The sequence below is a fragment of the Dipteris shenzhenensis genome, chromosome 1 (genome assembly GCF_047967505.1).
Source record: "Dipteris shenzhenensis isolate YYH24624 ecotype China chromosome 1, Dip_SZ_1.0, whole genome shotgun sequence".
Taxonomy (NCBI): Eukaryota; Viridiplantae; Streptophyta; class Polypodiopsida; order Gleicheniales; family Dipteridaceae; genus Dipteris; species Dipteris shenzhenensis.
In genome coordinates, this window is record NC_141596.1 from 1,624,850 (window position 1) to 1,651,092 (window position 26,243).

Sequence of the window (26,243 nt, forward strand, 5' to 3'; positions counted from 1 at the left end):
AGGTTCAGCCTCTCCCTGGAGATAAGTCTGCAGCAACACCTCTCTCCTTCACTTCCTGCGTAGAGGCCCAAGGATGATGGATATGCTGCTCCTTTCTGCTCCTCCCAAAGCTGCTTGGCTGGATATGAAATGAGGCATGAGCCCTCTCCTTTTACAGCCCCCCAAGGGGCAGTCATAAAACCGACCAGCCAGCCTCATCCTGGCCGACTAGACTGGCCGACCTGGTTGGCTGGTCCAACCAGCCCTATATAAGGGCCCTAGCCAGGCCCTTTTGGGCTGCTGCTAGGCTTCCCTTTGTTGCTCCTAGAGACCCTCCTGCAGGCTGTAAACCTGCCCATAGACCCCTGCCATGCCGCGCCATGCTGCAGCCCTTTGCCGGCGCCAGTCCTGACCGTACACCTCCGTACTATTGCTGACGTCATTGCGCCTCCTACGTGGGTGACCCCGCCATGTCTGCTGTTCCAGATCCACCTCTTCCAGGCCAGATCCTGATGCTGAATGCCTCGCCATCTGCTCCTGTTGTTGGCGCCATCTGTTGCAGCCATCTTGACTACGGGTGTGTTCCCTTTGCTTGCTGCAAAATGGCAGCCTGTGTGCTGCCCATGTGGCAGCCCCCTCTCTTTCTGAATAGCACCCACATGGCAGCCAGAATGCTGCCCATGTGGTACTCCCTCAAACGCTAGGTTCACCCCCCCCATGCTCTCCTCGTATGGGGGTTTACATATGGGGAGGTGACCTTTCCAACACCCCCTCTCACTGACACATCTCGGCCCAATGCCAACACGTCGATGACGATGCTCTAGTAACTCCCTGGCCGTAGTCCTCTGGAACATTTCAATGCAAAATCTTTTCTTGGCTTTTCATCCAGTGGCTCCTGCTCCACCAGGTCTGGTTCCGTTTCCGTACACCATCCTGGTACACAGCTCCATCTCTGGTAGCACCTCACCTCCTTTAGTCACATTCCTGCCTTCGAACTCGAGCAATCCAGCGGTCATTTGGCAAGGTCTGCAACAAGTGAACATCTCCAGATAACCTGGACCACGAACTTTAAACGCACTTGATTGAACCTGCTCCTTCTCGCAAGGGCACTGTCCTCCAGTCGTGGAAGTTGATTCCCAAGAGCTTTTGAATCAGGGTCGTCCTTCAGCAAGGTCCCTGCCTTCAGGCTCCCACACCTGTGAGCCTCCTACTTGGGCTCTGATACCATGTTAGAACTAACCCAATAGAGGGTACGTACATCGGAAGACTGATACTAATGCCCAGGAGCTCACACAGTGTGCGTGTGGGGTGTGGAATCACAGACTTCTTAACTTATGTGCATAGATGTGCAAGTCAGTAAATAGACAATGCTCAGAAACAAATATAGAAGCAGCTTTTTATATTTCCGTCTGTCCACAAAGTATGACTGGATACAATACCAAAAGTTTCTCCTACTAGATGCCAAGCACTTCTAGATCTTTGAGCCCGCATGCTCCACCTCGAGCAAATGTAGACTCTCTGTCTAATGTGTTCTTCTCCACCTTATTGCGTGTGAATCAGCCTAGGTGGGCAGCCCTTGCCAAGCTTTGTCTGCAGCAATCAGGTCCCCTTGGTCCTCCTGAATGTAGGCTCCAAGATAGCTGCTCCACTGCTCCAAACTGCTTGTGAATGGCTGCTCTAGAAGATGATGATCTCAGCAACCTTCTGCCCTTGAAGACAGTCTAGGTTCCAGCCTCTCCCTGGAGCTAAGTCTGCAGCAACACCTCTCTCCTTCACTTCTTGTGTAGAGGCCCAAGGATGGTGGATATGCTGCTCCTTTCTGCTCCTCCCAAAGCTGCTTGGCTGTATATGAAATGAGGCCTGAGCCCTCTCCTTTTATAGGCCCCCAAGGGGCTGTCATAAATTCAACCAGCCAGCCTCATCCTGGCCGACCAGACTGGCCGACTTGGTTGGCTGGTCCAACCAGCCCTATATAAGGGCCCTAGCCAGGCCCTTTTGGGCTGCTGCTAGGGTGCCCTTTGTTGCGCTTGGAGACCCTCCTGCAGGCTGTAAATCTGCCCATAGACCCCCGCCATGCTGCGCCATGCTGCAGCCCTTTGCCGGTGCCATGTCCTGCCCGTACACCTCCGTACTATTGCTGATGTCATTGCGCCTCCTACCTGGGTGACCCCGCCATGTCTGCTGTTCCAGATCCACCTCTTCGAGGCCAGATCCTGATGCTGAATGCCTCACCATCTGCTCCTGTTGTTGGCGCCATCGGTTGCAGCCATCTTGACTACGGGTGTGTTCCCTTTGCTTGCTGCCCACATGGCAGCCTGCTGCCCATGTGGTACTCCCTCAAACCCTAGGTTCACCCCCCCCATGCTCTCCTCGTATGGGGGCTTACAGATGGGGAGGTGACCTTTCCAACAGTTGAAGGGCACAAGGATTTGGATCTCTGAGGATTTCACCTTAACTCAGCTCAAGCAGAGGAGTGTCGAGCTCACCAAAATGAAGGATGCACGTAAAGCTGGAAAATGGCCTGTATATCGAGATGCAACAACACTACTTAGAGATTTCAAATCTAAACCTAAAGACTCTCAATCTTAAACTGATGTTATGAAGGCCACTTCTATTAGTTTTATGGTCCTAGTATGTATCGGTGTGATATAATAATCGAGTTGAGATGCGATGTGTACTCCTCGACCCTCTGGCTTATCCAGATGTTGTAAGTCTTTTTGACATTTTGAACGTTGTCCCATAGACCCGTGAGGTCTCTTGCGAGCGTTAATATGACTTTCTTTCTTTTTGTTCTCCTCTTCCTACCTCTTCTTCTTCTCTCTCTCTTTCTCTCTCTCTCTCTCTCTCTCTCTCTCTCTCATAGGCCCGTGAGGCCTTCCGTGGACGTTATTACCTCTCTCTCGACCCTCTCGCTACCTCTGCTACCCCCCCCCACTACCTCTGCTAACCCCCCCCACTACCCCCTCCGCTACCCCTACTAGCCCCCCGCTACCCCCTCGCTAACCCCCTCCGCTACCTACCCCCCCGCTACCCCCTCCGCTAACCCCCACGCTACCTTGCCACCCCCTGCTACCCTTCTCGCTAACCCCCCCGCTACCTCGCTACCCCCCCGCTACCTCGCTATCCTCTCGCTACCCCCCCCCCCCGCCACCTCGCTACCCCCCTGCTACCTCACTTACTTACCACCCCCCCCCCCCCCCCCGCTACCCCTCTCGCTACCCCCTCCGCTACCCCTCTCTACCCCCCACTACTCCCTACGCTAACCCCCCCCGCTACCCCTCTCTACCCCCCGCTACCCCCTCCGCTAACCCCTCGCTACCCCTCCTTTCCCCCCCCAGGGGCGGGGGGGAAAAAAAAAAGGGGGGGGGGGGAAGCAGCTTCGACCTCCTGCAGTCCCTTCTTTGCCCCCATAATGAAAGGAACAGGGGGATGAGGACAAGAGACTAGGCGGGAGACCCCTCGATCCAAATCTGCATACGCGTGGAGATGGGGAAGGGGAACGATGACAAGGCGAAAACAAAAAGCAACTCAATCTGGAGGACTTCAACAAACGCAGCAATCGGAGTGGTTTGACAGTGGACAGCAATGCGGCCCAGAAGAAAGGGGCCCACCCAAAGCCCATGCCGCTCACCACATCCTCGACCTCTATGGTTACCACCACTATTTCACCACCATCATCCGCCTCATCATCTACGTCACCTCTCTCCTCCCCCTCTCTTGCATCATCATCACAGGTCTCCTCTCCAGTAGCCTCACCACTGGCCCCATTAGCCACGGCTCCACAGTACTTTCCCCTCGTATCACCTCTACCTCTCAGTCAACCACCCTTCATCACCTCGTCCGACCTCGCTACTCCTACATATCACTCCCCCGCCCAGATCATACTGTCCCCACCCTCAGTACAACCTCAGCAGCCCACCTTCATTCCAACCCCTCTCGAGATCCAGTTCCCACCTGGACCAGGACATCTTAGGCCCCTGCCAGATGCTTGGGACTCCCTATTGGCTGAGATACACAGCATCCGGGCCCGTCAGGTAGAGCTGACACATTACACCAAGGAGCAGGCCCGATACACCCACCAGGAGCAAGCCGGCATTATACACGAGCAGGGCACCCTTATCCAAGGACTCAGACACAACATCACACAGCTTCGAGAGGAGCTCGGGACCCTCAGAGCAGCGCCTGGAGGGACCCCAGTCATAGAGATGGAGGCACAAATAGCCACGATACAGTCGGCTATAGCAGAGACGATTAGATGGGCGAACGTGGCAAAACGGGAGCCCGCAAAGGCAACCGTTTCAGCCGCCATACAGGAGCAGCAGTAGAGGGCTTCAAAGGCCCTCAACATCCAGATACGAGGGATCACACGAGATAGCACCAGCACCACTACGACGCCCATGCATGAGGCGATTACCTTTGTGACCACCACCATGGGGGTCCCCGACCATGGCATAGAGGGAGCATGGCGTGTTGGGAGAGATCCCAACCGAGAGCAGCCCCTAGTCATTCGGTTCAGAGATTCACATGCTCGTCTAGCGACACTCCAATGCCGAGCCTCTCTACGAGAGCATCCCACCCTGTCCATGGACGAGGACTTGACACCACTACAGATTGAGGAGCGACGAGTTCTTTTGCAACAGCAGGATGTTGCCCGTAAGGAGGGGAAATGGGCTGCGGTCCGACATGGTAGGTTGTTGACTGGCACCCGTCGAGCTCCCACCCGTACCCCCTAGGGGGACGGGGCCTATGAGACTCAGGTTTTTGAGACCCTAGACTGCACCATTTGGAACTGTAATGGCACCTTATGGTCAGAGCTAGGAAACTTCTCGGAGTCTTATACAAGACGAGACATAGTCTTTTACACGGAGACACACCAGAGCCCAGAGCGTCCACTACCGATAGTCAGTGGCTACACATGGGAGTCAGCCTTCAGGGATGAGACGAGGGATACAGGAGGAGTCCGAGGATCTGGCGGGGTCGCAGTATTGTACAGGTCTTCCCTCACTGGAGCTATCTCCATCGAGAGGAAGGACGCACACTCCCGATTCATGTGGGTCCGGATCCGACGCACAGACACCCTTGACCTTTTCATAGCAATATGCTACTTCCCGCCAGACACATCCCACTTCGCCAGAGTGGCATGAGAAGAGGGTGAAACATCTCCATATGCACCCTTACATCAGGATATCCCAGACCTTTCGGCCCGCGGGGAAGTTGTCCTTGTTGGGGACTTCAACGCCAGGACGAGTACGTGACAAGCACCACTCCTGGACTTCTGAGACGACTCTATCATGCTTCCAGACATGGACCTAGACGGAGCAGGTATGACTAGGACCTCATTGGACCGATACGGGCGTGTTACACCATATGGACACGCGCTCCTTGATTTGGGCAGGATGCATGATCTCATCATCTACAACGGGCTCGACCTATGGCCCTCCTCAAGTGGTTTTACTTGCTTCCCACACGGGGGGGGCACTAGTGTAGTAGATTACATCATGGGATCCCCTACCTTCACTTCATGTATCACCGACTTCACCGTAGCACCACTTCCTCCAAGAGCTGATCACACATACCTATTCTTCACTATCGCCACCCCATGCTTAGCCACACCACACACACCACATAGGAAGCACGACACCTACCACGACATACACTTTGATCACAGCCTCTCACTGGCCTACTTTGCGCGCCTAAACAGACTCCTAACCTACATCGATCACATACCACTCATAGAGGACCGTGCTGCCCTGATTAGTCGCACACTCCACGAGGCTGCCCTCCAAATCTTTCCCCACACCACACAGTCCACTAGACCACCACCTCTTGGTTCTGTACCCTGCAACAATTGGTATGATGTGGAGTACAAGGCTTATCGCCGACAGCTCCGACTTGAAATCAGATGTCACCTCCTGAACACACCAGACACGGTACGCAAGTACCGATGTCTCATACGTCGAAAGAAGCAGGCTTTTCTTCGTCAAAATGAGGAGGAGCTGCTGCACATCTTGTACAGCAACAACTCTAAGGATTTTTGGCGGAGATTCCTCGAGCGTAGGTCCCCATCACCCCTCACCGACACGAGAGTCTAGCACACGTATGCACACCATCTATATGATGTCCCACATCAGCCCACTCCAGACCTCATACACACACCTCGTCCCACCACTTGCACGTTGTTCACCAGAGGGGGAGTCAAGGACGCGACATTGAAACTGCACAATGGCCAAGCTAAGGATCACGAGGGGCTATGCACTGAGTTTATCGCATATGGGATCGACACGTTAGCCCCGATCCTAGCAAAGCTATTCAATGACGCTGTTTGCCTTGGCTTCCCCCGCACTTGGACACTCAACACCATCACCCCCATCCACAAGGTAGGGGATCCCATGTACCCGAGTAACTATAGGACTATCATGATTGGACATGTGATGTCCAAGATCTATGCAGCTGTATTGGATGCATCGGTCAGCCTGTTCGCAGAGATGAGAGGGCTCAGAGCAGAGGGTCACGCCAGTTTCAGGCGAGACCATGGGACTATGGATCACATACTCACACTCAGGAGTGTCATTGAGGAGGCCAGATCACTGGAAGGAGAGGATATACTGTTGCTTTGTGGATTTCCGCAAAGCCTTTGACACAGTACCTCGAGCTCGTCTTATCACACGCCTACAGACACTGGGATTTGATCAGGAGATCATCTGGGCAGTCATGGCACTGTATGAGAGAGTCTCAGGCTGAGTTTGTACAGGTGCAGGTTGGACAGATGAGATCCTGAGTACCATAGGGGTCAAACAGGGTTGTCCCTTATCACCGACCCTGTTTGGCCTCTACATCGATGAGCTTGAGACTCTCATGGGGACGTTCGGAGGGACCGGTTACTCACTTGCCGGGATCATCATCAGGATTCTTCTTTATGCAGATGATGTGGCACTCTTGTCGTCCACACCCGAGGGGCTCCAGCGACACCTGGATGCACTGCATGCTTTTTGTTTATCCCATGATTTGGAGGTCAACCCTGGCAAGACCAAGGTCATGATCTTTAACACCTCTCGAGCAAACATGCAACGAAAACAGTTTACTTTTACTTTGGGTGGGTCACCAGTTGAGATCATATCCTCATACAGTTACTTGGGGGTCATCTTCTCCGGCCCGATCTTCACGATGAGACCAGCTATGCAGGCTAGACTGAGCAGGGGATACGCCTCACTGGCTCGGCTAGAGAGACAGTGCTTTCACTCCCACTTCCAGGACCCTCGGACCAAGGCTCTTCTCTTCGACTCCTTGGTCCGACCAGCCGGTATGTATGGCAGCCCTTGTTGGGGGCCTGACATGTCAGAGATAGAGTGGACACGGGTGAAGCGCTTGCAGATCCTCATGCTCTCACGGATGATCCGAGGGTAACCGTCTGTACCACATCACATCATTCAGGCCGAGTTTGGTGCCTATCCACTCTAGCTAGATGGAGCCTTTCAGACCATCACATATCTACACCGGGTTAGATCATATGGGGACTGCACATCAGGGAGACAGAGGTTGCCATGGTTGGCTCTCGATTCCTCCATGAGGTTGGCAGCAGAGGGAGACGAGCGATGCTGGTATGCACGGACTCACAGATGGTTTGTGAGACTAGGGTTCCACATCGATAGGATACCTCCTTTTCAGTACAGTTTAGATGCCCCTCCGGTACTCCCACCCACCATCCCAATTGGGCCACATACCAACTAGGTCATTCGAGAGGATCTCCTGCAGCTACACACCTTTAGGATCTGGTTGGAGCCGAGGGAGCTTCCAGTGAAGCTGAATTTCTACAGAGATTACTGTCTTCGCATTTCGGAGGAGGGATTCATCACACCACCGGGGTACACTGAGCTTCATATGCCTCACTCACTACGGATCTCCATCGGACAGTTTCGGGTATCATCACACCGCTTCCGCATAGAGAGCGGCAGAGCAGAGGGGATTCCTAGGAAGCATCGCTCATGCATATTGTGCGACTGTCAGGAGGTTGAGTTGGAGGAGCATTTTATTTTCAGGTGCCCAGTGTACTACGAGATCCGAGGTCGCTACCACTGCCTCAGACGGCTCCGGGCTCCTTTCCAGATTCCTCGCCTACCCAGATCAGAGATGCCTCGCGGCCTTCATTCACGAGGGAATTCGACATAGAGAGTACTTACTCAGGCGACGGGGCTTGGCCACATCATCAGATACCTCTCAGAGCAGGATCACAGAGTTCTTCCCATTGAGTGACATTGATCGTCCAGTCTCTAGCCGCCGATGTGACAGAGACCCCGACCCGACGATCGCAGCACGACACACGAGACATCGAGGGGACACACAGATCACTCTGGGGGACCTCCCGTCATTGTTTAGACCCGGGATACGTCCCACGGGAGTCACGGTGGCTCTGGTCTTGTGTCGAGCCTCGTCCATGAGACCGAGACGCACGGCACCCCTTGACGGGCACCAACGTCCCATCACCGGCTATGCACCAGCCAGGGAGACATGACATACGGAGGATTCCGCTCTGCTCCAGCCCTTTTCTTTTCATTGTTACATCCAGATGTATTTGATTATGTATGATCAGACTTAGGATTCAGCACGGGTGATGATGCTCGTTTCAGTAGCTCCACCCTTACTGTGATTTGTATCAGGTTTTCTTTCAGTCTCATAGACCCATCGGTCTTCCGAAGACTCTAATAAAATTTCTTTCTTTCTTTTTTCATCCCTTTTCCTTCTTGCTCCCCCCCAATATATGTGTGTTTTATCTAGGTTATCAAGAAGGTACTTTAATTAAAGTGGAGCTGCCTTTGCAGTCCTGGGAGCTGCCCTGTGCCCTCCCTAAGCTGATGTACTAGATGGTTTTCTTGTTGTCCCATAGAACTCTTGGTCTCCCGTGGACGTTAATAGCCTCAGCTATGCCAACTTTGCTTCCGTTGCTCTCCCTGTTCCCTTTTCACATTAGTCAAGTAGTTCAACAGATAGACTGGAAGGCTTTCTTGGTATTCTCGTTCTGGTCATGATAGACGTGCAGAGAAGTGTATCTAGCGCTGCAAATGCATTCTCGTGGCTGCTCTAATTGAGCCTTACATAGCCAGCCTTGCCATCTCATTCTGGCACCTTCGCTTTGCCCCCCCAATCAAATAAAATTCTTGCTAGCAAAGTACCAGATGAATATCAACGACCATCCCAACTGAGTGCAGCGCCCAACAGTTCATATTTAGGAGATTCATTTGGCATTTTGGTGAGATAGCTGCAGCCCTACATGATCTTACCACGAAGAAGGTCAAGTTTAGATGCACTTTTAAAGAGAAAGAAGCGCTTACAAAAACTGAAACATGCTTTAACCACAAGACCAGTTTTCATCATTCTTGACTTACATAAACTCTTCTTGGTAGTAGTCGACGCTAGTGGTAAGTGCATTGGAGCTGCTTTAACTCAAGATGCTCATGCAGTAGCCTATGAAAGTAGAAGGCTGAAATGTGTGGCTCGAGCATCAGATAACCCGGGCAGCGTTAGCTATCTAGAGGCTTGGTCTGTGGGGATAGTGGCACACGGGCGTGGCGTTGAGTAGGTCTGTGGCACCGGTAGCGCTAAAGTTGGATTGCTGAAGTCGTAGATCCAGTACAGCCCTGAGCTCAACAATTACCCCGTCGGTAGTGGAGTCCTCGCGCAGCTCTATTGATCAGCACCATGTACGTAGACATCCGACACCTCCCTGAAGGCTGGCAAGACACCCTAGAACCATCAACAGCTCAGCGAAACTCTCCTCACAAAATCCAACAATTGCTCGCCAGAGAGCCAAATAGATTCAAGCTGTGTTAGGGCATCGCCGATGTAACCTATCGTTGTGATGGTTCGCCCCTATTAGTCTCTTGATTTTTGCGCCTTTGTTGACTCTGGTCCAATCGTCGTAGTTGTAGTGAGTCGGTTGGGCGTTTAATCTTGCGTTCAGTATGCTTATAGGCTAGATTGGTGCTTGCTTGCGCTAAGGGGAATGTTGTTGAGGCAAGTGCAGTGGCAGTGCCCAATGGTGGGGATGTCATATAAATGACATTTTTTATCGTCTGTGAGGATGTACGATTTTCAGCTGCATAGACCTTTACAGAGGCTATCATCAAATTCGAGTAACATCTTAAAATATTCATGAAACTGCATTTCGAACAATTTTCAGACTTCATGAGTATCTAGTAATGCCTTTTAACCTTACTAAAGCTCCAGCCACCTTCAATAGGCTGATGGAACGATTATTCAGAAATTAACGAGAATTCACAAGCCTTTTCTTCGATGGCATTTTTACTTTCGATAGGAATGAGGAGGAATAAAGAGAGCATTTAAAAAATGTGTTTAAAATCTTATTTAAAAATGCCCTTCTAATCCCTTCTAATTAATGAAAAGAAGAGAGAATTCTTCCTAATAGAAATCCAATACCTAGGCCATATTATGTCCACACATGGTATCCGAGTGGATCCATCTAAGATACAAGCACTTGTGAAATGGCCCAATCTCAAGACTCCTCATGAGGTAAGATCATTCCTTGTCTATGCTCATATATATCTACATGAAACCAGGAACATGCCCAAACTCATCCTTTGAAAAAACGACGTGGTGTGCAATTTCAATCTCATGATAGTCACTCATAAGATTGAAAACCATAAACTCCATCATGCATAGCAAGGACTAGCTAATAAGGGAATGGTTTTTGATGGTCTGCTTATTCAAGGCTCTAAGTCCTTTACATCCTAAAAGATCCATCTTTCTTAAGGACTGGCAAGATAGGAGAGCGAACTGGGGAACTACTAGATTTGGACCACCAAAAATTCTTGAACTTGGTTGACGTTCTCATCTTGTTGGGTTGGACTAACTTGATATGGAGGCCTATTGGGTGGAGAACATCCGGAAACTAAGTCAACCTTGTGGTCTTCAGGCCTTTCTGGTGAAAGCTAACTAGGCAACTCTTGTGAGAAACAATTTGAAAATTCTTTAAGGAAGTTTGGCCTTTCTTGACTCTTCCTTCAGCCTTTCTTGACTAAGTGTACTTGTAGAAATCTCTTTTGGAACTTCCTTTTCAACAACTAAATAAGAAAAGAACATATTCCTTTTCTAACGATTGCTGAGATTGTGAATGGCATACCATAAGGATAGTATCCTGTGAAACTCGTGCTGAAATGGTTACATCTCGACCTTGGTATGGGAGCGACTTCTACACCCATACAAATGCTAGGCATATATTTATGATTTTTTTGTTGATAATTGAATTTCCTCTTCACTTGAAAAAGTAAACTTTGACTTGATGTTATTGAATAGCATAAAGTTTCTTTTAATGATTTAATAATTGAATTCAAAGATGTTTTTCTGTTTGATTTGCCTGATGGTTTACCTCCTGAGAGAGAAATAGATCATAAAATAGATATATTTCCAAGATCTCACCCTATTTGTAAATCCCTTTTTAGACTTAGTCAAACAGAAGAACGTGTAGAAGATAGCTGGCTGAATATCTTAGAAAAGGTAAAATTCAAACAAGTAGCTTACCTTGGTGGTCTACCTTGGTGATCATCAATTTTATTGGTAAAGGAAAAGGATGGTAGGATGTGCTTATGCATTTGGAAAAAAATAACACTACGAAATGAATGTCTTATGTCTCGCATTGATGAGCTCTTTGATCAATTGCAAGCGGCTAAATTTTTTACTAATATTGATTTAAGATCTACATGTCACCAAGTATGAAGTAGAGATGTACCAAAAACTTCTCTTCATACTAGATATGGGCGTTATCAATTTAAACTAATGAAATTTGGTTTAAGAAATGCTCCAACAACATTTATGACACTTATGGATAGTATCTTAAGGCCAATTTGTTGTAGTGTTCCTAGATGATATCCTTATCTATAGTAAAACAACAAAGAAGCATATGAAACATTTGAGAAAAGTATATCATATCCCAAGAAGGGATTCGTATGTATACTGAACGATAAGGGTCATCTTAGAATGGCTACATCCAAAAACTTAGAAGTATGTTATAGAAGGTTCATTTAAGAATATGCTAAAATAGCTGTTTTGATGACAAATTAGCTTATAGGAAGGGAAGTACCTTCATCTGGGATGAGTCTTAAAGAAAGAGTAAATGCAGCCTCTGTCTTAAAGGTAGTGGATCCCAATGAAACATTCGTGGTTGAAATAGATGCTTACAAAGAGATCGACCAATAGCTTTTAAATAGAAGAAGCTAGATCACACTCAAGGTAACTACTTAGCATAAGAGAAGGAACTATATGCTATAGTTATGCATTAAAGAAATGGAGGCACCATTTGTGTGCTAAATTTGAGATCGTCTTTGATCAAGAAAGTATCAAATGGTTTTGCAATTAGTTAGAACTTCAAGGGGAAAAAGCTAGATGAGCTGAATTAATGGAAGAATTTAATATTCAATTGACATATCAGAAGGGAAATTCAATGTGGTACAGATTCTATAAGTCGAATGCCAATCATTAATGAATTGAGGTTTACTCAATTTCAAAATGTTTTCCTATGATCCTCACTTTTCTGAAATATGGAAACAATTATTGAGAGGGATCTGACAAGTCAAGGAGCTTTCATTGAGAAGGCACATGGTAAATGTGACACACCACAGGTTGGTTATAAGGATCAACTGACTTTTTTTAAACTATTGGGAATGGGTAGCTGCTCTACAAAGGTAGAGTAAGTGTCCCGAATTATAATCGAATAAGGCATTGAAATATTTTTGAGTGTCATGATAGTGCTAGTGTAGGACACATAGGATAGGACACATAGGAATTCGGAAGACGTATGCACTTCTGAAATGACAAATCTTTTGGCTTGGAATAAATAAGGACTTCCAAGATGATGTATTGAAGTGTCGAAAATACCAATTCTATAAAGCTGAATGTCTTAGGTAGGCGGTCTACTACAAGAGTCATATGATATGATATTGCATCTCTCTTTCACCCCTTGCCTTGTTCTCTTTCTATTCTCTTTCCAATTCTTCTCCTCGTCGCTCACTAATTAGCAATTCCCTTCTAAATCTGTCCCCTTCTTTGCATGTCAATGCACTCGGGCAATGCAAAAAAAAACGTTGGCTGTTGAGGCCATCCTAGGCATGCCAACCGGTGTCAGTGCTTGTGAAGAAGGCCGCTATTGATTGGGATGTACTAGGAGGTCATTTGGTCCTGACAGGCTTTTGGCTGTGACACGGACATGTCCTTACAGTAGATTCAATTCTGGTCATGTTTTTGGTAATAAGATGTCCAACTTTCAAATACTAAGGTGTCATCGTTACCATATAGTGTTGACACACAGAACTTATCCACGTAGTATCTAAAATAGGATGGTTGCAGTATATCAATTTGGCATTTCTGTTATTCGGTCTGTAGGCATGCCTGCACATGGTTATATCCCCTCTTCATGAAAAGTAATCCTTCTCTTCTCCTTCCTCTTAAAAAGGAAATGGTAGGGATCATATACTTTTTCTCTGGTTTATGGAAAACGGTTGAAAGGCAATGCCTGTTTTTAATGATTGCTTGTTGTTCTAAGTGAAAAGGAGAATTTACAGCCCTTGACATCAATGGACATCTTTCAGTATTTGTAGAAGCTCAGAAGGAGTGACTTTGAAAGGCACATTTACACCACAATGGCTGTTGTCAACCATTCCAACTTGGCTTCCAGGTATGACTTTGTTTTCCCTGTCCTCGACTAGTTCTGATAATTATCCAGCTGTGTTCTTGATTGACAGTTGGTATTTATTATGTGAAAGTATAGGTCTACATTTCTTTGTGTTTGATCTGAAGGCCTTGAAGAATGGGAAGTGCATTATGCTGAGTTTTCCTGCCCCTTCCGTTTGTTTGCTTCCTAAGGCATAGAGTCTTACTGGCTGTGGTGGTCATTTGGGCTTTTGAGATTTGCACATATAATTGGTTTTTAGTATTTCAGCGATTGTACATGGGCCTTGTGTGTGCTTCAGTTTGTATTCCTCATTTTGATCAGCTTGATGATGGGACAAATAAGGTTGCAATCCTTTACAATGCAAAAGGCCCCTTAATAATACCGGTTATAGACTCTTAGTTCATGAGAACCTCTTCTATTGTATAAGATGTCCAAGTATTCATTGAGGAAGTTTTAGCATCTATTCAAGAAATGATTTAAAAGATTTGGTGGTTTATACCAAGTTGCTGGGAAATGAAAAGGAGGTCCTTTTCACATCTTTATATGTGGTCAGCTCAAGCCAGTAAGGATGCTGAGAGTAGTCTGTGCCATGTGTGAGGGGCACTTGTAAGGTTGAATCCATGCACTTTTTGTTGAAGGTTGGGTTTAATTGAGGTTTTCGTGGTCTACAATCATTCTTCAATGTTGTACCTGGATGATCGATGCCAAGAAATGTGGCAATGCATTGATTTGTATGAGTTTAGAGCGACTGGACGGGAACGTCAAACTCAGAAAAGGGTTTATGGTGGTAGACAGGGAAACAAATTGTATGTTCTAATCTATGGTCAAATTGTAGTATTCTAGAACAATCTGTATATTAAATTGTAGAATTCTAGAATAATCTGTTTATTAAATTCTGAATGAAGAAGACCTATGTATCATTGAACAAATCTCTGAGGACAGCCTAAAGTATCGCTTCTTGAAGATTGATAGTCTACCAATAGAATTGCAATCTGGATATGCTAATGTTCTAATTTTCGACTTGTTTCAGGGGGAGACAAGATCCATCGTTGATACAGCCATCTGCATCAGAAATAAACCTTTACCAGCTGGGTGTGGAAGAGCTGATGGGGAAATCATGCTGTGACACAGAGGGTGACAGGGTGCTTCTGTATCCTCCTAATTCCCATGGATCGTTTTCATGATATATAGACCGGCTTTTTCTACCGTTATCTGCTTGACGTTGCTCATCAGAAGTGGTCAAAGTTGAGTATGTCTCCTAATTCACGTGGATCTTTTTCTTGATATGTAGACGTATCTATTAGTAGCCTTTATCTATCATCTACTTGACATTGCTCATCAGAAATGGCCCAGAGATTAGAAAAGTTAAGTATTTAACTCCAAGTGGCTACTTATTTGTTGTTGTTATCAAGTCTATATTTATGTTCCATCCTCCTCTATCACTTTATTGATGCGAAATTTTTGGAGGGGTTACATATGGATTTTTTTGCCAACAAAGGATCATGAGAAGGCAGATGGATGTTTAGTATTTTACTAACAGCAGATGTGGTGCAAGTAGATTACTGCAGTGTGTTTGTGGATAAATCCTTAATTGGCATCAGGCGTGGTCTGCTTGATATCTCATCAGTATTGAATGAGGCTGCAAGTGCCATAGTCGATGTGAGTGAAGGGATCTTTGGTGTTTGAGCAGGAACCTTAATGAATTGATGTACTATAATCGATTTGAATGTGTCCATGTGATATCATGTCTTTGAGAAGCTTTCAAATGTGGCATATAGATTTTCTGCTATTCCGACTGATATTTCATTTTGGCTGTTGAATATGAGTTGAAGCACAGGATACTTTCACAAGGTGTTTCAAGTCAAACCCACCAGAGCCATGGAATTGGAACCTGTATTTGTTTCCTCTCTGGTGCCTAGGGGTGCTTGTGCGATACTTGATTCTCTTTCCAATAAGGTAACCTGCTTTTCTGATTATTTGAGGGACTTAAAGTCTATTTGTTCTGATCAAGTTTTCAAATTGAAATATTTTCTGTCTAGGATTGCATTTCTGCATATGCCAATTTTACAGCAGGGTTATCCAGCTAATTGAAGAAAGTAACAAATTAAGTGGTGCGACTCAAATTGTTGTTGCATGAGGAAGATGGATGCATTTTGCAGCATCTTTCGTAGGCAGAAAATAAACTGATTTGTAAATTCCCCTTGTGAAGTTTTCGTCCTTGTTGCTGCTTGCTGATATTATTTCTATCCTAAGTGGTATAAGCTAGATTGTCTAAGCATTTTTTGCTAAGAAATGCTTGTTCACATATCATGAGGTGAATCAAGTCATCCGAGAGGATCTCCTACAGCTACACACATTCAGGACTTGGTTGGCACCTCGTGAGCTCCCTGTGTAGCTCAACTTCTATAGAGACGCTGCCTACGGATTTCAGAGGGCTTCATCGACCCACCAGGATACACACGGATCCACCTCCCTCATTCCATGAGGATTGCGATGGGGTAGTTCTGGGTCGCATCATATCATCTCTGTATATAGAGTGGCTGAGTGGAGGGCATACCCAGGGATGGTTGTATCTGCACCTTTTGTGATTCCTGGGAGATCGAGTCACATGAGCATTTCGCTTTCAGATGCACAATGCACTACAAGATCAGAGGTGGGTACCACTACCTTTCTAGAGATGGCTTTGGGTGCCTATCCAACTTCTTGTCCTTTCCAGAGCAGATATGCTTGGGATCCTTCATCCATGAGGGATTGGCTACTCAAGGCACATCGGGGAGATCATGACACACAACGAGATTCTACTCAGAGCATGATCACCGAGTTTTTCCAGCCAAACAATACTGACCAGCAGGACTCATGGAGGTGGCGGTGACAAGGACCTGAGCCAGAGTTAGAGACATGCTAGACTCGTCAGTGTACTACGGTAGAGATCATGCTAGGGGACCTTCCCTCCATGCTAGACCGGATGCACGACCCATGGGAGTGGCACACTTGTTCGCCGCAGGGCTACAATCAGGAGACTACAGAGAGTTGTACACGTTGACAGCCGCTAGCGCCCCATGATAGGATTTATGCCTCCACAGCAGCCTCACACACCGATGCTCCCCTCCTAGGGCCGACTTTCTCGTTAGCTTCCACTCATAGGGTTTTCTCTCTTTATGTACTGACGTTGGGCAAGATTATGAATTTTCTTTCGTATTCGTCTTGGGTGTTGATGCCCATTTATTGGCTTCACCCATCAGCTCATTGTATCAGCTTCTTTTTAGTCTCATAGACCCTTTTTGGTCGTTCGGAGACTTTAATAGACTTTCTTTCTTTCTTTCTTTCCCATCAGCATTTGGTGTCCTAACCTCTTCCATGAAGACGGTCTCTTTGGAAGTCCAGATGAGTTTGTTGGGTCCAACGAAGCCTTCATTGATGTGGGAGCACACCAACAAGTTACATGAACTTTAGCAAGAGATTCTCAAGGCAGGGAAGCAGATATCATCTGCGGACATGGCCCTAACACTGCTGTCCCATCTGTCTTCTTAGTACGCTGCATTTCTCTTTGTCCTTGATAACCAACGGAAGGATGAATACGTTAACCTGGGAGGAATTGGTCCTGATGGTGCTTGACCAGGAGGAGAGATTTGTAAATCGTACTTATGACATTCACTTAGAGGCTTTGTCAGCTGAGCAGAAGGGTAGGAATAAGTTTGACAGCTGAGGAAAGGGAAGCACTAAAGGCCTCACGTATATGTAACCGTTGTGGTAAAAAAGGTCATTATTGGTGGCAGTGTTCTCAAAGGATCAGTGACAGGACTAGTGAGTAAGGGAAGGTTCTGTGGCCATCACGTCATTGTCCTAGCCTTCTAGTAGCACGAGGCAAGATGCAGGCTTTTTGGTTCCGGATGGAGGATTGCTTGCTTGTATGTGGCAGCGGGACCTGCCAAACAGATGCAGTGGCAAAGGAGTCTTTGATCAAGGAAGGCTTTTAGGCAGGACCCTTATCAGTTTATGTTTTGTTTGGACGTCGTGACCTGGCAGATCCAGAGGGGGTTTCTTTGTGCTCTGCTGCAGCTATTGTCGGATGAGTTGCTGGAGATCCGGATGGGTCAGGTGATTGCCAGTGCGAGAATCCAGACACCGCAGATTGATCCTGAGCAGTTGGATGCCCATTGTTTCTGGGGCACAAAGGTTCATTGATCTGGGGGCAGCTGTACCAGTTTGGAGCTGAGAGGGGGCTTCAGAGCTGAGATACAAGTGTCCATGTAGAGAAGAAGACCTTGCACTGATGGCAATATCTGTTGGATTATTGTACTGGCTTTGTTTGGGGCCCCTGCAGGCCTATTTTGCTGCTGCGTGGCAGCGCACTATGCTAGGCAGTCTGGAGGGCCTGTGTGGCTACCTTGTGGTGCTGCAGATCAAGCCCTTGGAGGCCATTTGTAGGCAAAGATGGGCGGACCTTCTGGTCAGCCACTGCTGGTTGGGGCGGGATGTCAGCCCCTATATGGCTTTCTAGAAGCCCTCTTATAGGGCAGGAGGGGGTCGGCCCCTAGGAGCAGTCCAGTTGGGTGTAGCCCCAGGGCTACAACCCTTTATAGGGCTGTGTGGCAGCCCCTATATGGAGCAGAGGGGGTCGGCTCACCTGGGGCAGGAATTGGCCCACCTAGGGCTGTGGGTCGGCCCACATGGACCAGCCGACTAGGGGGGGTGGCTGCCTATATATAGGCCCCTCCCCACGCTGTTGTTCATCCTAGTGGAGCACCTTTTGTGCACTGTACAACAGAGGTTTTGCCCAGTAGTTGTGGAGTTTTGTCCTGAGATCCCTTGCAGTTTCTCTTGGTCTCTTTCTCTCCTTTCTAGTTCTGCTTGTGCACTGCACTTCCCACAGAGAGTTGTCTCTATTCATGGAGGTGGCTCTTGGTATGAGAAAGAAATATTAACGTCCTAAGGAGACCTCACGGGTCTATGGGACAAACACACACCAAAAGGTCAACACCAAAACATCAGTTATAGACTGAGAGTCTCTTGTGAGTGTATATCGCACAGTGCCGAGAGAGAGAGCTTGGTCGTTGCTGCTCAGCCTCCCCAAGCCCCCGTACAGGCCCGCGTCAGGTTCCGTACAAGCCAGCCCGCGCCCTGCCCGTACAATCGTACGGACGCCGTACTTCTGTATGGACGCCGTACAGTCAGCGCGTTTCCTCCCTGCGCAGCCCCGGCTCTGTTTGCTCGTTCCTCGATATTCACCCCCGCTGTATATCCGTACTTTTTGTCCTTTTCCGTACAGCCTCGATCGCCGTTTCGTATCACAAGCCCCGTTCATCTCTATTTTCCGTACAGCTCCTGCATCACCTTTCCGTACGACTCAGTCCCCTCGTAGCCTGTCTTCCGTACAACCGTACAGCATGTACTTTCCGTACAGTCCGTACAATCTCTGTTTCCACTCTTTGCCTTGTCCGTACAGTTCTGTTCTACCTCTGCATTTTCATCAATCCCGCCCTGTTTCCCTCCATGGAGGACCAGTTCAAAAGCCACTCTCGCAAGGATTCGTCCCGGGATTCCAAAAGACAGCAACTTGATCTCTCTACTGCAGATTCTGTAGATGCTCACTATGTTTTTGACATGCTTAAAGATGAATTTCATCACAGCCGAAAGGAGTGGGCCAAACCTCCCCCGGCCATCAAGTATAAGTTGAAGCTGCCTTCATTGGTTGCTCCTCTTCGAAAGTTCTCTCAGCAATCAGTCATCATTTTCTTCCCAGGAAAGTTACCTTCAGCAAATGATGTGGCCCAGTGGGTTCAGGCATTGTTGGGAGGCTGCTTTGTACTTTGCTTCCAGAGGTTTTTATGAAGTGCATTTTTTGGATGCCTCATATCGTAAGCAGATATTGGAGATGTCGCCTCTATTCTATGGCAGACAAATGGTGCATGTCATGCCATGGTCGCCTAACAAGGATTACCACAGCCTCATTTGACATCATTGCCCCGTATGGGTTGAGGTAGTGGATTTTCCGGACTATATGAGGGCTGAGTTACCAAGTTTGGCAGCTACTTTGGGGCAAGTTGTATGCCCACCCCGTCCTTTGGGTAATCGCAATCGCTTTTGTGTTCTTTGGGATACAGATCACCCAACCCCTCCTGTTATTGCGGTAGAAGTGGAGGATGTTCCCCTCGGTGAAAAATATTTTGATTTGAAATGGGGAGTCTTTGCAGGTGCTTGTTTCACATGCCATAAGTTTGGCCACTTAGCCTCACAGTGTCCTGTAGTCCTGCATCAGCTCCCACCTACAGCTATTGCTCCAGAAAATACTCCCCCCCCAACTTATGGCCCGGGGCCTAAGGCTATGCCTACCAAACTGGGTGATGTGCCATCTAAATCTGTCCCTTCCAAAGAAAATGTGGTTCAGGTTTCAGCCAAGCAAAAGGATAAGGGCAAGGGCAAAATTTCAGAATCTCATGCCTCCCCCCAGGGTGCCTGGCAGCAACCCAAAAAGGTATTCGCTCTCAAACCACGTCCGTTACAATCTCGCCATTGGGATGCTTCAACTTCCACCCTTGGTCAGACCTCTACCCCTGCTGACGGCCTCACTTCCCAACTGTGGGTTGATGTGTTAAAAAAGGGCATCCCCGTATGCGACAATGATGAGGATCGTAGAGCTAATGATCCAGGAGGCCAGGTGGATGTTGATGTCATGGATGAGGCCTGACAGCTTATACTTTACTCTGCTTTTGGCTTGACTGTACATATCTTCTATGTCTACTTCAATTACTTGCATCACATACAACGTTCAGGGTCTTTGCAATGTCAATAAGTGGAGACTTTTCTGGCATTATGTACATAGAATGCATCCCGATGTGATCTCTTTACAGGAACACAATCAACACTTCTTGGCTGGTCAGCAAGGCCACTATGCTGGTTATGATATTTTTTATGCTGGTACAATGCACTTTTCGGGGGTCTGCATGCTGGTAAAACATGATATGCAGCCCACGGTTGCTTACAATGACCCTCAGGGTCGATGGATGGTGATCAGGTGCACCTGGCAAGCTGATCTCTATGAAATAGCATCTGTTTATGCCTCACAAACTTCTGCGACTAGAGCTCAAATGTGGGTCTCCCTTAAACAATATCCATGGCTGTCCAATGCCTTTTTGTGTGGAGACTTTAACAACTCACCTGCCACTCAAGACAATACCACTCATCGTTCTCACATGATCCCCACTGAGCTTCGACATTGGGAAGATATGCTCTCATCCCTGCATGCAGAAGATCTATGGCTCTCAACAAGGGACAGAGATATGGGTTATACATATCATCACAATGCCTTTACTCACTACTGGGCTCGACTTGACAGATGGTATTTGCTGCATGCTCAGCAGTATGCTGATTTCACATGTACACTATGGGTTGATCATTCCCTCTTGCTATCTGATCATTTTCCAGTATGCTTGACATTATCTATAGCACGTCTGACAGATGATATGCCTTTTTTTGGTCGTCGACTTCTCCATGTTAACAGTGCTTATTTGCTTCATCAGCAATTTCAGAACATGGTGAGAGTGGCTGTCCGTCCCCTCCTCTCACATGCTCAGGAGGATATGGATTTTGCTTGGGTCAGTCTTGCTCATCGCTTGCAGGCTGTTATTCAAGATTATGGACGGAGCTACATGGGTAACCTCAGGCTCAAGCTGAAATGGGCTCAATCTCACAAGCAGCAAATGGATGCAATCAGTTCTCATAGACAGCTTACCTCTTCTGAACAGGATTCTTGTGCTTATGCGGTTCATATCATTCACCAAAATGATCTTCGCAAATTAAAGAAGTGGCAAATCCGAGCTCGCATGAAACCCCTTTTGGATAAGGGCTGCTCCTCCAAGGCCTTTTTTAAAAGTCTCCATGTGGATAGGCGAAAGGAGGATATTTGCAGGATCAAGAAAGATGATGGCACCTGAACCACTTCCAAATCAGAATTGGAATTGCAATGTTCTAGTCATTCAGGGAAAAATTCCTGGTTGCCCTGTTTCTATTGCTTTTATTCATGGTTGGAAGAGAATTCTCTCATATGCTAAATGGACAGGTGCTTCCTCTCATCATGGTAATTCTTTTCGCTTGGAAAGCATCCATTGGAGCAAGGTGTTTGAATCGCCTCTCGCTTTACAGGCACCTATTAAAGCATACAATCTCATGAAATTGGGCATAAGATTTGTTGGCGATGTTGTGGATCAACAAGGATGTATGCTTTCATTTCCACAAGCTTGCAGGACATTCTCCTTGGGTCTGCATCATAGGTCCATTTGGAAAATACTTTCAACTATGTTGCAGCCATTTATTCTGGTTCCTCCACTGTTTGTACAGGGCAGATTATTGGACTGGAATTTGACTTCCTTACCTCCTGCTACCCATACGCTTTCAATGCATAATCTGACCTCCTCAAAGGTTTACAGATTTCTTCTTCCACCGCCATGGATTGACAAGCATGCCAACACTCTTTGGAACTTGGATAGGCCTTTATCTTGGTGGCAATCACGACTCATGAAAATCTGGAAAGCCAAATTGCCTTTAAAACAAAGGCTTTTCTTTCGGAGATGTATAGTGGGAGCTTTTTCCATTGGGGTGAAAGTGGCAGCACGCCGCATTGCTTCCCCTTCCTGCCCCCGTTGCTCTCATCACCGTGAGACAGTTCCTCACCTATTATGGTCTTGCCCACACTCTCGCATATTGATCACTCATGTTTCCCATTTGCTGCGGCTTCGGTTTCCCTCTATCAGATTTGGGAAACTCTTCTGGATGTTTGGATGCCTCTCATCTCAGATGTCTCCATTCCTCCTCTTCTTTCACTGGACTCGCTTTTGGGTACTATGGACAATTTGGACACAGAGACTGCATTCCAGGATGGGTCAACAGTTTCCTCAGGCATATATTTTCTTCAGAATGTCCCTCAAGCAATCCTTATATGATAGTTTTGCTGCAAGGGACTTGGATGCTACTAGCCTTGAAGTGTTCTCTCACTGTTTTGAGTTCTTCCATTGGGCTCTCCTTTGGAGTCTAATGTCATGTACATTGATTTTATGTTAATATAGTAATCTGCTTTCATCAAAAAAAGAGTGTATATCGCACTCACAAAGTTATTATAGGTTAACAACAGTCTACTAAGTCTACTATCAATGATAATCGGCCTGCATTACATTAGTTTAAGACTGAGAGTCTTTAGGCTTGGATTTGAAGTCTCTTATAAGTGCTTTTCCATCTCTATAAACAGCCCATTTTCCTTCCTTTCGAGCATCCTTCACTTTAGCCACTTCAGTGGCCTTCATTTTGAGCTGAGTTGGGGTGAGCTCCTCCGCTATCCATATTTTAGTGCCTTTCAGCTTATTGGTTTGTTTAAGAATCTTGCTTCTTTTCATCTTGTTCTGGAAGCATAATTTGGCTTGTGTCCCCTCCTGTAAGACAACTATTACATCTTCAGCATCCCATTCTAGTTGTGGGGTTCTTTCCATGATATTTTCTAGTTGAGTTCCTTCAAACCAGCCCTCTGGTAGCCCCCCTATGCGTACGAGTCGTGTATTAGCCACCCTCTTTTCCTATTCTTGTACTTCTTCATACACATCTGATGTGTTAACTTTTTTTTTTTCCCCAAGAAAAGTACTTCATTAAGTATGAATAAAAACCGCAGAGCAAGCTCAAGTGCGGGAGTACATCATGTCAAGCATGAGAAAAAACAGCTCACAATGAGCAAACAAAAATACCAGGTGGCGGCTGAAAATGCCACCTCATCCCTGAAGGAGAGTCAGAGAAGAAAGGAGAGCCCTTCCAGACTCTGAGAAAAGCAACCCTTCTAGCAGTAGCAGTCCTGGAGGTTCCTTGAATGTTCGCCCAAATGGCCATCAAAGTGTGTATAGTATCTGCCCAGATACTGGCCATAGTCTGAGAAGGGTGAACCTGGGAGTCCTCCAAAGCCTCTGTACATCTGGGTCTCCAAATATGCCATGCTGTAATACTAGCCAGAATCTCCCAAGATGTGTCTACAGAAGCATGGGGAGCTCTGAAGGGAGTAAACAGAACATCCCGGAGGGAGCATGACTTCACAAGGTGTCGTCGAACAAAGAAAGCTATATCCGTGTCATGTCCCTCGAAGAAAGCCTGTGGACCAGTGAGTGATAACCAAGCAACTGATCCCTAGGTCATGAAGAAGGGTGCTCTATGAAAAATGCAAAGTATCCTAGCAACACCCTTTCAAACCATCCTCGCCTGAGTGCACTCCCAAAGGCAGCGCTGCACTGACTCAACCGCTGAGTGGCATCGAGGACATGTAGGGTCAGCCCCAAACCTAGATCTCCACAGGTTCACTGCAATCCCTCCATGAATAGTAAGCTAGATTAATAACGTGATTTTCTTATTCCTGAGGGATTTCCAAAGTCTCCTCCAAAAGTTTTTCTGCATCTCTGCAGAAATATGAAAAGTATCCCAATGAGGAGCTCTAGAGGGCCTCCAACCTCTACAACTGAGATGGAATCTCTAGGCATTTCTGACCGTGTAACGAAAGAAGGGGATGCTCTTCTCTCGGTGCCCTGCATCTATCCACTCCCATTCCCTTGGATCCCACTGCAAGGATCTAATAGGGGAACCTCCATACAACCAAAGCCTCCAAGATCCAAGAGCCAGGAGAACGGGGTCTGGATCAAGATACCACTGTGAGTCTCTACCCATCTCCATGTATCCTGCAATCCTGATAGGCTGAAAAGGAGCCTCCAAGAGAATGTCCTTTGAAGATCTGTGGAGTCTGCCTCCTGCATGAACCTAAAAGACAAGGGTATCCTCATGTGCATCCCGCAAGGCTATAACCTGCAGAGGGATACCTGTCCTCCTAAAAGCCCCCAACCAGGTGGACTCCGAAATAGGCAAGTGGTCTATATCCATCCACTCCACTGGTATGGCTGCATCTATCTGCTGCATCCTGGCTGCACTTCCTCTGAGGTGACTAACTGAACAAACTCTCTGATCCTCTGGAAGCATCTTGAAAGCTTTCCAAGCACCCACTGTGGATGCAGGGCCCAACTCCCATCTAGACCATTGCATGTAGTGTGACATGCCGAGTGGTATGCCATGCTCATCTAGTATGCAATCATTCCACATGACGGGCTGCCTGTCAATTTCTTCACGAGAGGAGGGTGGAACTCTCCGAAGAGTACTTCTGAAGCTGTCCCAAGCTTTCAGAATGGCAGCCATGAGAAAGAAAGAAAGAAAGAAAGTTTATTAAAGTCTTCGGAAGACCGATGGGTCTATGAGATTGTGAAAATCCTGATACAACGAGCTGTGGTAGTGGAGCTACTAAACGAGCGTCCATACCAATGCAAAATGCAAAATGCAAAATGCAAAACGAGAGGGGAGTTAGGAGATCTGAGATGGGCTGACGTAAAGATCCATCTAGGGCTGTCCATCCAATCTCCTCCCTGAGAAGGTGTGCATGTTTGTATACTGCGTAAGTAAAAATCCTTCCATGGCTCCTGACCAGGCATCAAACCTCTAACCACCATCTTGCAGAGCAAGGCTCTACACTGCAAGTCTGGATCAATAATATGGAGACCCCCTTCCTCAGTGGGTAGAATAAGAGTCTCCCAAGATACCTTGGCTATCACATCTTAAGTGCCGTCTAATCCACTCCACAAAAAATTCATGATAGGTCTCTTGAGCTGAGTGATATTGCTTGTAGATTGGCACCAACAAGAGCAAACAAACCAGGCTATAGCCAATAGTACTTGGTTTACAACCACCACTCTGGATGCAAGGTCAAGTCTGGCCGAACTCCAAAATAGGAGTTTCCTCCTGATGCTCTCCAACACGGGAGCGAACTGTTGTGCTGGAGAAATGCCCACCCCAACCTGGCATCCAAAATACCTGACGGAGACACCCCTCTGAATCCAAGTAAAGCCAATATCAGCACCCCAATCTGGAGTGTCCTCATCACTAATCCAAAAACCATTGGACTTGTTCCAGTTAATATGAGCCCCTGCTGCAATGCAAAACAAATCCAAGGCTGTCCTGAAAGAGGTGAGTGTCTGTGGGGTGGCATCCAAAAAAATAGCCATGTCATCTGCCAGCTCACTGTCTAGCAACTCCTCTTCCTGTCTCAACGGAAGTCTCAGCTAAAAAATATCAACTTGAGCTCTAATATAGAGGCTCCTAGCTTCAGCCACAAATAAGAATAGAAAGGGGGCTAGAGGGCATCCGTGTCGGACTGATCTGGAAATCTGAAACCTGTCTCCCCTGACTTCACCAATGAGTACCTGGCTATGGGCTGACCTATGAAGAGCAAAAACCCCTCTAATCCACAAATCTGAAAATCGAAAGCGAAGAAGGGTTCCCTATAGAAAACTCCAATCTACCCTGTCATATGCTTTTTCGAAGTCCAGGAGTACGATTGCCAGTCTATGGCCCTCATGCATAGCCCACTCAGTAGCCTCCCAAAATGAGAATACGTTATAAAAAAAGCTTCCGCCATGGACAAAGCCTATCTGCATGTCATGTATAAGATCTGGCAGGATGGGCTGCAATCGCAGGTTGGTGGCTTTCACCAAGATCTTATACAAAATGCCCAGTAAGGTGA

The 26,243-nt window shown here is 47.2% G+C and overlaps 1 protein-coding gene across 1 annotated transcript in view; it reads left to right on the forward strand.

Moving 5' to 3' along the window:
• LOC147905234 (glycerol-3-phosphate acyltransferase 9-like) overlaps positions 1-26,243 on the forward strand; it is a 120,796-nt gene that overhangs the window by 25,695 nt on the left and 68,858 nt on the right. The window contains exons 2-5 of the mRNA XM_087379147.1: positions 13,575-13,660; positions 14,688-14,807; positions 15,259-15,316; positions 15,495-15,613. Of these exons, the coding sequence (XP_087235273.1) occupies positions 13,626-13,660; positions 14,688-14,807; positions 15,259-15,316; positions 15,495-15,613 (332 nt within the window). The 5' untranslated portion in view covers positions 13,575-13,625. The remainder of the gene's footprint in view (positions 1-13,574; positions 13,661-14,687; positions 14,808-15,258; positions 15,317-15,494; positions 15,614-26,243) is intronic.